The sequence below is a fragment of the Dasypus novemcinctus genome, chromosome 1 (genome assembly GCF_030445035.2).
Source record: "Dasypus novemcinctus isolate mDasNov1 chromosome 1, mDasNov1.1.hap2, whole genome shotgun sequence".
NCBI classification, from domain to species: Eukaryota; Metazoa; Chordata; class Mammalia; order Cingulata; family Dasypodidae; genus Dasypus; species Dasypus novemcinctus.
Genome location: NC_080673.1, coordinates 115,935,754 through 115,947,143, shown reverse-complemented (window position 1 = coordinate 115,947,143; position 11,390 = coordinate 115,935,754). Strand labels below are relative to the sequence as shown.

At 33.5% G+C, this 11,390-nt stretch overlaps 1 protein-coding gene across 1 annotated transcript; it reads left to right on the top strand.

Moving 5' to 3' along the window:
* The first annotated feature begins 2,370 nt into the window (after positions 1 to 2,370).
* IBSP (integrin binding sialoprotein) lies at positions 2,371 to 9,642 on the top strand. Its single transcript, XM_058303363.1, has 6 exons — positions 2,371 to 2,424; positions 2,517 to 2,567; positions 2,656 to 2,733; positions 5,970 to 6,029; positions 8,271 to 8,432; positions 9,142 to 9,642. Exons 1-6 carry the CDS (start codon positions 2,371 to 2,373, stop codon positions 9,640 to 9,642), a joined length of 906 nt encoding a protein of 301 aa, XP_058159346.1.
* Positions 9,643 to 11,390: the final 1,748 nt, after the last annotated feature.

The window sequence follows — 11,390 nt, the reverse complement described above, 5'->3', positions numbered from 1 at the left end:
TCAATTCCTTTCCCTTATTATTATTTAGCTTCTTTTTTAAAAAGACTAAACTAACATACAATTATGTCTAACAACAATAAATTTTCCTTTCTTTCAACACAGTGACAACTTGTGTAATTATGAAAATTTTAAGTGGTTAAATCTTTTGCTATTTATTTCAGTTCAAATCCAGTATATTATTATATATATTCAGAACTCAAACTATTCATCTTCATCTAAACCTTCAATTAAACTCCACAATACAAACCCTTTGGCACTGGAATCACATTTCGTGTTTATTCAACTGAACCTGTTTCTTGAAAAAGTGTTGCAGTTTTGGGGTTTTCTGGTGAGAATCCACGTTCTGACATCACCTTGGACATGACAGTGATTGGCTGTTGGAAGGCAAAGAAGAGTTTATAGCCAGCAGAAGCTAGTGAATGAGTGGGTGAAAGAGCAGAGGAAATATTAAATCAGTGCCCTCTCACTCAAGCCTGTGAACCTGTCTCCTCACTCCAGGACTGCAAACGGGTAAGCTTTAATATGAAAACTTCATTATCTTGAAACCAAACACTCCAAATTTACATCTGTGAGCCTAGCTGTGAATTTTTTATTTAAATATTGCTGTTATTGCACCGTATAGAATGGCTATGTAATTTAACACTTGCTTGTCATTAAACTAGCAGCAGTTTTTAGATGCTTTCTAAAAGCTAAACTTGTTAACCTAAGCATGGAAATATATTTTTCATGTTATGTACATAAACTGGAAAATTATGCTACTTAGTTTCTATCTCTGTACATCAAGATAACTGTTAGTTTCCCTAATCAGATGCCTTTAAGATGATCCACCTGAAATACTATTTTGCACTTCACAAATATCATACCTATAAGTATATGGTCATGTACAATATCTTTCAATATGTTATATATTGGGTTCCAAAGTGTTAAGTTCTGAGAGTATTAAAATAACTAGAAAAATATTTAGTACTAGAGAAATAAACACTGTTGGTTGTTCATCATGTTCTTCCTAATGAAAACTTACAAGTAAATTCTCAAAACCATCCTTTAAGAATGTTTAAATTGTTGTCTGTGTTAGTAGTGGTCACTATAGAGGTTTTTCCTTTTGATGAATCACAAAGTAAATTACAAAAATAATTTTTGTAGCCAGCCAATTGAATCCTACATAAATCACTGTTTTTTTTTAAATATTATCCCTGCCATGTGTTCATCTTGTTCTTTTTATGGTTTGTTATAAGAAATTTATGTAATCAAAACTCTTTCTACTGTTCTATGTATTTAACAGTTTTTAATGCTTTAAAGATATAAATATTCCAACCATTTTCATAAAGCTATAAGCGAAGAATCTTCCTGTTTGCTGATGGGCTCCGCCATGGGCGATGAAGCGCAAGCCCAGCCAATGAGGCCTGGAGCACCTGGGGGCAGAACGGGGAGGGTAGGAGCAGGAAAGGAATAGGGTGGAGAAAACAGGATAGAATACAGAGTAGATACTATCAAAGTATTTTTCACCAGCATTACACCCCATCCCTTAGACATAATTGTTGTGTGCCGCATGGTATGAGAACAGTATTTCAAAATTATGGTTCATTTTTACAAAAACACAGATACCAACTAATCCAAGAAAGTCAGAAGAAAGTGGCTCCTAGTCTCCATTTTACAAATCAGCTTTTGGTTCAAAACTATATATAAGCTGAGCAGGTGCAGCTCAGTGATTGAGTGCCTGCTTTGCTTATAAAAGATCCTGGGTTCAATCCTTGGTGCTTCCTAAAAAGAAAACAAATCAAAAAAACCCCAAAACCTATTTATGAGCTAGACACTGCCTGTAAGGTAACTGGCATAAAAATTTTCAAAATATTTGACTTTTAAAAAATTATAAATAAAACAAAGAAATATAATTACACTAAAAATTCACTCAACTGATATTCCTAAATGAATGATATGGGAACCCCACCGTCCCCCCATTCTGAAGTACTTGATGTATTCGAAGTCCCTCGCAGTGATGAAGGAACTCAAATGGTCTTGCAATGACAGATCACAGCAAATAGGCTAAAAAAATATGGAACCTCCTCAACTTTGCTCAAACAGATGGGTAAAGTAAGTTTCATAATACCATTTAAACAGATAGAACTATTTTAAAGCAAAAGCAGAAATTTTGTTTTAATTAATGAAAACTACAAGTATATAGAACTTAAATACATAATACCATTCAAATGGAAGGAACAATTTTAAAGCAAAAGCAGAAATGTTGTTTTAATTAATGAGAACTATAAGTATACAGAACTTAAATACATCATCTTTGAGTATAAGAAAAATATTCTTAGTTTTAATATGTTTAACCTTACTGATTAATTACTTCCAGAAACAATCACCAAAATGAAGACTGCTTTAATTTTGCTTGGCCTTTTGGGAATGGTCTGTGCTTTCTCGGTAAGTTCTTTTTAAAATCCTAAAGTTATTTCCATCTTTGTCTTTTTATGCAAAAGAAAAGATATATAATAATTAAATATTCTTTTAAACAGATGAAAAATTTATATCGGAGAGCAAAAGTAGAGGATTCTGAAGAAAATGGGGTAATTGATTTTAGCATGCTTCATGGTCTGACCTTACTTATTCTAGATTTGTTGTACATTAAACATAAATATATCATATTTTATGCAGGTCTTTAAGTACAGGCCACGGTATTATCTTTACAAGCATGCCTACTTTTATCCTCCTCTAAAACGATTTCCAGTTCAGGTAAGTATGAAAATTTACTTTTTCTTCTCAATAGTCTACCATAAATTATTCAAATCTAAAGGAAATCAAATTTACCTACAGGATACATAAATTAAACTCTCACTAAATTTCAGCCAGAAAGGCTGCTTACTACAAAAAGTTTGTTCTTAATATAGAAAAGAAATCTAATTTATTTCTAAGTTCTCTTTTAAAGTATACACACAGGGTAAAAGCATGTAGGCCCAGGCTAGAATGACACAATAAAAACAAAACACCTTGGCACCTGAGTTCAGGTATTTTGGGTAACTCATTGACAAAAATTGGTCAATTTCATCAGTTACTTGTCAGAGATAAGGTCACTAATTGTTATACCATAGTCAATTCTATACTGTCAAACAGCTATGTTTTACATCCAATGATTCAGGGGTCTTTAGTGTGTGTGTGTGAGACTTGACTTCCCAAAGAACAGAGACTATTTTAAAGAAAATCCTGGTAATTAATGGTGACTGCCAAAGATTCTTTTTTTTTTTTTTGAACTTTTGACCTGTGAACTCACTAGGATAAAAAAGGAATAGACTTCAATATCAACAATGCCTACGTCATACATTTGCGATGATTATAATGAAAGCATGGTCCAAGAATTGCAGAGGGAAAAAAGAAGTTCATGAAGTGAATGGAATAGCTTGTGAGAAAAACAAAAAATCCCTTAAAATTGTAAACAAAAAAGGAAAGTAACGATTAAAATAGAATTTCAGCTTTTTCTGGGTTGCATATGAAGAGGGCCTTTGAAAATTGGTTCGTATGATGTTGATTTTAAATATACAACAAACCAGAATTGCATTATTTTTGTGACTATCCCCTTTGGATTCAAGGCACTAATTATGTACCATTCGAACCAGGACTCCTGAGACACTAAAAGCAGACAAGTTGCAGAAAACGATGCCTCAGCATGGTGGTTTGGCAAAGCATCTCACCATATGTTGGGCTAACCAATCTCTAACCCTTACGATGATAGGAAATGATCATCTTAAACTATTTCCAGCACCCATCTAATTGTAGGGACTGTGTATAGCAGAAACACGAGCATAAATGATACAAGAGTTGTGGGTTTTCAGAACTGTCCTTCATTCTTTGTTTCACCTCAGGCCCATAAATAAATAGTGCTTATATGAAAGTTTTCCTTTGTTTTCTTTCTTAAACCAAATGGAAATAATAACTTGAAGTTTCTGACTAGCACCTCAGCTTTTCTAAAAGATCAGATATTTGGAGACTCTCCTACCTAGAAATTTTTACAGATAAATGTGTGTAGTGCAATTAAATTGTCTATAGTGAGAAGATATCAGAACACTAATCTAATCGAAGCAATCTACCATAGCTTACCTATCTTCTTAAATATTGAAAAAATGAATGTATGCATAAGCTTCCTTAAGCAATTTTAATTTTGAGCAAATTATTTCTTTATGAGTTATTAGTGTATAAATTCTGGGAAAGCAAGAATTATGTCTTATATTTCTTTTATAGACCTCATTTCAGCTACCACAGTGCTTGCCACAGGGCAGCTGCATGTATTTCCAAGTTTATCTCTTGCTGCAAACTATGACCCTCACCCTCAGTAATGTGTCTAGAAAAAATATAAACACATTTTGCATAAAATGAATGGAGAGATAGAAGTCAGGAGTAACAGTAAAATTATACACACACATACACATTACATATATATAAATGTAAAAGAATTATTGAAGAACCAATAAGACTTAATGACAGATTGGTAACATATAAATGAAAGAAGGGGGAAAATGAAAATGTCAAGACTTGAAGGAATCCATAGTTTTAAAATTGGAGAGTGTTGTAGTTGGGGTAGGGAGAAGGCTAGAGATCAGGAAGCATTCAGAAAAACATCTCCATCTGTATAAATATACTCTTCTCAATATTTAACAAATAAAAATAATTCAAATATAATATTCTGTTTTATTCACCCTCTGGGTCAGAGAAGGCACAAACATTAAGTTCGTGTTGGTGGAAGACGTCTTATTATTCTCCCCTCTACTCAAGGCTATTCTTGGCTCAAGAGGACAAGCATTCCCTTTCTTTGTGTGGCTGGCGTGGCCTCCTGAAGATTGAGGCCAACAGGTAGAGCCCTGAGCAGGACTGGAACATCAGTGTTTTCTCGTAGCTGTCTCCAGCACTAAGGGTGGAGGTCTTTCTGCAGCTGTATTTTCCAAAGGAAGGATCCTTAATTGGATCACTAGATCAAATCTAAAACTTACAGGAATTGACAGAATCTTCTTGGGTGTCCATTGTATATATGGTGCCTTTAGGGGTGCCTTCTGGCAAAAAGAAGGAAAATTCAATTTGTATTATTATTAGAAGAAAAATGAATCTCCTCACTGTCTTAAAGACTCTGATAATAGATGCTTAAATTTACATTTCCTTTTTAAAAGGACAAAGCACATTAACTTATAATTAGGCTTTTATATATAGAATCCTTGATTTAATTTATGCTCATTTAAGCTAAGCTCTTTAGAAGAATGGTGCTATATAAATCTCCTAAATGAGTAAATGAATACTTTTTTTTTAATTTAACTTTTACCTGACATAGATAAATTAACCTCAATTTAGGGATTAGTTTTAATTAGATTTAATGATACCAAAATTATATGTAAATTTAATTTCTTTAAATCAAATGCAATTCATATTCACAAAGAGAGATCATTATTTAAAAGAATCATCTGGTAATTCTTTACATTTTACAATTAGCTTAATCATGTCATTTATATTTTATAAAGAAAAAGAGACAATGATATCTATTCTGCCCTGTACTGGTTGAAGTCACAATCTTGCTGGGCTTCAGTTCCTTCTCTGTAATATAAAGAAATTGGACCAGGTAATCTTGTTGTTCTTTCAGAGTTAAACAGTTCTGTGATTCATTGCTCTAGTTTTCACCTAGCAAAATGTTTCAGCATGTTAGCTGTGCTTTGGGGGTTGAAAATGGAGTGTCCCAATTCATATCTTGATCAATGTAAAATGCCTCTTACTCTCTAACCTTGTTTTATAGATGCCCAAAATCCTCATATATTTCTCCCATTAGGATGAGACTTACTCTAGGTAAATCAATCAATCAAAATGGCAATATTAATTAGTTTGGGCAAATATTTACATGCATTCTATCTTATTACAATGAGCTGGAACTGTTAATTGCTGTTTAAACATATGTATGTGTACTTATGTACATATATATATTTAATTCTCATTTTTAGAGCAATAGTGACTCTTCTGAAGAAAATGGAAATGGTGATAGTTCAGAAGAGGAAGAAGAGGTAAGGAAATTTCTGCCATCTGTTTCATCACAAACTAGGCTACAGAAAAAACAAATAGGATGCTAGTCCACAGCAGTCTGGACTCAGCAAATGTCCATTGCCCACAATATTCTATTTTTGAAAAGTGGAATGGTATTTAAATTAGAATTAACAAAAACGACCTGTTCAAAACACTACTGCAGTTTTGGGCTAAAGTTACCTGGAAGTAGTACACAAAAGCAAAAGTGTTTCTATTTTAAGTGGAAGAAGCATAAATTCTGATAAAAAACAATGGAAAGTGTTGTGTACATTTAAGTGGCTAGAACATGTGGTAGAAGAGTAAATAAAAATGATAAACTCAGTACAATACTTGTTTTAAGGACTGAACTTCAAAAATTCAATTTACTGAGTGTATGTGAAAGTTGATCTTGCAATTTATATTCACAAAGAGATCTGCCTTTCTTGAGCTACAGATCAGAATTTTCTTTTTTAATAGGAATTTCATATGCCTTTATACCTAATAATTAAAATTTATGTTCTTACAGAAATGCAAATATTAATATTTAAGATTTATCAATATCTTCCTATATAAGTACTATAAATTACTATAGTCTGGAGCTAAAATTCATCTATGTATCTTAGAAATTATATAACATTTTTATAACTTACATATTACCCAAGGAAATATACCAAATAGGATAAATTTTCCTGGGTAAGTCAATTATAGCTATTCACCCAGTTTGGGAACCTTCTACATGCAGATATTCTTAGCTGCTATTTATGAATGGATAATGAGAGTCAAAAAGTGATCATGGATAAACATCTATCTTGAAAACAAAATGGTGTAGGTCACAAATTATTAGGGTGTTTGTTTTATTTAACCATAAAAGTAACATTTCCAGTACCATAATTTACTCTAAGAGCTTGAAGGAAGACCTTGTTAGAATATGAAGCCAGTACCAAGGCAAAATACCACCTACTAAATTCCAGGAATTTTTGTCTGGAGTTCCACATAGTAGTCTTATTCAAGAACTAAGCTCTAGTAATCCATTTAACTACAGTTGTTTGCTGTATAATGATTGTAAAATTGTTTCCCAGCTAGATTTCCCACTTAGATTGCATACCCTTTTGGCAATGGTTCTGCCACTGGTAGTGGTTGGGAATGGAAAAAGATTAGGACTCTTCAGGGATCAATTAAAGTACTAATTTAAAATACATATATTCTATATGAATGAATTCCTGGCTTTGAAAATTAACTGCAAATTACATTGGGTGATTAGCTCAATTAACAAATAGTTGCCTGATAACATAAAGGCAAAAGAGTGAAATATTAAAGATTACAATAAATATTCATTGGAGGTGTAAATTTTTTTAAAACATCTTAATGTGACAATATAATATACTACTAACAATTTCTGATCTTGGCACACTTAGTTTCCTCACTGCATAGAAAACTGGATTATGTATTAAATGCCTTAAACCGTCTGACTACAACATATGGCACAGAAGTGGCTTATTTATTGGCAGATGGATTTTGAATTAAATATCTTTTTTTCTTTAAATAAACTCAAAAGGAAACAAAATATAGTCACTTCCTTTTGGTAGTAAACAGAATACATACTCAATTTTTTTTAGAAAGGGTTTCTATAAAAAATTGCTTTGTGAAAAAAAATGTAGGCATTGTGTGGACATTTCATATAAATCCTAGCCACTATTAAAAACATCATGGTACATTAGAAAGACCTCAGCTTTTCGACTTAGAAAGATACAAATTCATTATTTACTATATGGCCTTAAGCAACTATCTAATTTTTCTGAGCTCAGTTTTCTCAAGAGTGGGGACAATAATGTTACCCTACAGGGCTGTTACATGGAATAAATAAAACAGGTATAAACTTCTCAGTTTATTTATCAGTATACATAAGAATTAACTACTATGTTGTAGAAGATATTGATAATTTAAGAGCTATGCATGACATAGCAACATAGAGCTAGATATGTAGAGATAATTACACAAATATTTTCTATTATAACATTAAAAGCAGAAATAAATACACTATAGTGAGACAAATAGAATGAGATAAATTTTAGTTGAATTCTCAGAAGTGAGAAATGTAAAATGGCAAAAAGGGAAGAAGAATTGTCAACTTTGGATGATGAGTTGACTGATATAAGGCTTTTCCAATAATAGTTTGCAGTTTCAACAAATTTTGAGTCATTGTCCAGCTAAAACAAATTTCTTGCTATCAACATTTTTACCAGGAGACTTCAAATGAAGAGGAAAACAATGAAGAGAATGAAAATTCTGATGAAAATGAAGAGGCTGAGAACACTACACTTTCTACAGCAACACCTGGATATGGAGACGAGACCACACCTGTAACAGGGTACATAGGTTTAGCTGCAATCCAGCTTCCCAAGAAGGTAATATTTAACTCAAAATATTAAGTTTTCAAAATTTCTTTTCTAAAGTCCAAGATTAGTTATCCAGACATTATACACATAATGTTTCTTATTAATAAGATTTAAAAAGCAAGTACAAATACAATTCTCTGTTTACAAACTGACTTCCTACATTATAAAAAAGACTCAGGACAATCTCATATTTGGAATAACAAAAGGTCCAAATGGAAATATGACCAGTTTGTAACATTGCATTTCAGAGAAAAGCATCTCAAGATAGAGAAAGTGAGTACCAAAACTATAGGAAACATGTTCTGTAGAGAAGGATTATTAGGTACAGTTTTCTCCATCAAAACCAAATGACAATTGAGAAGTGATAAGTGTTGTTTTTTTAAATTTATTATTATTATTGGAATAGTGAAAGTCCTCTAAGAATGACTGAAGTGATGAATGCACAAATATGTGATTACACCAAATACCACTGATTTTACACTTTGAATGAATTTATGCTTCATATATATGTATCAATAAAATTGATTTGATTAAAAAAATGACAAAAGTAGGTATTCTGAATTTTTAAAGCCCTGTCAATTCTGTTGTAAGTAGGCTTCAATTCAGAATTCCATCTCAAAGGAGGCTATCACTACAGAATACTGTGGCGGATGAAATGATGGTTTTAAGTTGAATTTTTCACACTTAGATTTGGATTCTTTTAAACTCTTCCTTACAGGCTGGAAATATAGGAAGCAAAGAGGAGGAAAGTGATGAAGAAGAAGAGGAAGAGAATGAAACTGAAGAAAATGAAGCTGAAGTGGATGAAAATGAGCAAGGCGTAAACGGCACTAGCACCGACAGCACAGACGTAGAAAATGGCAACGGCAGCAGTGGTGGAGACAATGGAGAAGGTGAAACTGAGGACAACCCAGAGGGAACCACAACGACCATAGGACAGGACAACGGCCGCTTTAAGACAACAGCTTCACCAAATGGTGGGTTTGAACCTACAACCCCATCACATAAAATCTACAGAACCACAACTCCATCATATAGGAAAACCACTACTGAATATGAGGAGTATGAACAAACCGGCACCGATGCATATGATAATGGATATGAAGTCTATGAAAATGAGAAAGGGGTCCCTCGTGGGGACAGTTACCTAGGCTATGAGGATGAGTACTACTACAATAAAGGGCATGACTATGGTAATCAGCAATACTACAAGCGCTGAAAGCCTAGCTTAAGATGAACTCATCCATTCTGGTGTTTCATGGGGTGCCATTTTCAAAGTTCAACTCAGGAAGGTGCAATATAACAAATGTGCATATCATAATGTGGAATGGTACTACTGTTCCAAATTGTTTCTCTGTAATTGCTTCTGCCTGTGGTGCGCTTCTTGTTGTTTTTCCCTAGTATGTTATTGAAAAGTCATTGCAAATGAGGGCCATTTATCAAGCAGTAAATCAATCCATGGCATCAAGGTCCATTGAATAATTTGAGTTTGTTCTATAAATAGCATTTTAAAAATTTGTTTGCACCATTACTAACTGCTAAAATACACTCTTCGTGCAGAAGTGCTTCTAAGAAGAGATTCATTGATATTAATGACATTGTATAAAATAAATATGTAGTTCTTTAATTGCACTACCTATCCAACACTATATTTAATTATTATCCTCATGTACTTTTATGCAACCTGATGTATATGCTATGGGTTATATTTCAAATAAAAATGCAACCCTTCAAATGTGTTAAAATTAAGAAGAAAAATGAGAGCTTCCAAACAGAAAAGAGGAGCACATGAGGGGCAAGTTAGCTAAAAGATTGAAGAATCAAAGGCTCATTCCCATTATGGTTTGCAAGTTTCCTGGATAAACCAACATAACTAAGATTTTGCCATGCTTGCAGGCAGGGTCAGCCATATACATCAGAGGAATAAATAGCTCTCATTTAGGGTTGCCTGATTAGCAAATAAAAATACAGAATGCCTAGTTAAGTTTGCATTTCAGATAAATGGTGAATGTTTTTCAATTTAAATGTGTCCAATGCAATATTCGGCTATGGTAAAGAAGTTGGGTTGGAACATATACATACTAAAAAATTATTTTTTGTTTACTTGAAATTCAAATTTAACTTGAGTGTCCAGTATTTTATCTGGACTAGTTGATTTGACTCAAGACAGGAGGTGAGATGGGGCAGGAAAATTCTTAGACACATACATACACACACATACACACATACAAACATACATACTATATTAGTCAGCCAAAGGGGTACTGATGCAAAATACCAGAAATTGGTTGGTTATTATAAAGGGTATTTATGTGGGGTAGGCACTTACAGATACCAGGCCATGAGCATAAGTTTCTTCCCTCACCAAAGTCTATTTCCACGTGTTGGAGCAAGATGGCTGCTGACATCTGTGAGGGTTCAGGCTTTGTGGGTTCCTCCCTTTCAGGGTCTTGCTTCTCTCTGGGTTTAGGGTTCTTCTCTTCCAAGGGCTTGCTTCTTCCTGGGCTCAGGGTTCCTCTCTTCCTGGAGCCTGCTTCTCTTTCCCTGTGAGCTTACTTCCTGGGACTCTAGCTTAAGGCTTCAGCATCAAACCCCAACAACAAAACTCCAATATCAGAAACCCTCAACCCTGTCCTTTGCCATGCCTTTTATCTGTGAGTCCCGACCCATTAATGACATGGCCCAATCAAAGCCCTAATCGTAACTTAATCACACCCAGGTACAGACCAGATTACAAACACAATCCAGTATCTATTTTTAGAATTCATAACCATATCAAACTGCTGCACACATATACAGACCACTGAGGGATAATAAACAAAGTCTTTTTTTTTTTTAATTATTTTTTTTTTTAATTTTTTTTAATTTTTTTATTTTTTATTGACTTTGTAATAATATTACATTAAAAATATATATGTGAGGTCCCATTCAACCCCACCCCCCCACCCCCCCTCTACCCCCCCCCAA

Coding starts and splice junctions, on each gene's coding strand:
- IBSP (XM_058303363.1), top strand. CDS start 2,371: ATGAAGACTGCTTTAATTTTGCTTGGCCTTTTGGGAATGGTCTGTGCT. Junction 2,425..2,516: donor GAATGGTCTGTGCTTTCTCG/GTAAGTTCTTTT, acceptor TCTTTTAAACAG/ATGAAAAATTTATATCGGAG. Junction 6,030..8,270: donor GTTCAGAAGAGGAAGAAGAG/GTAAGGAAATTT, acceptor CATTTTTACCAG/GAGACTTCAAATGAAGAGGA.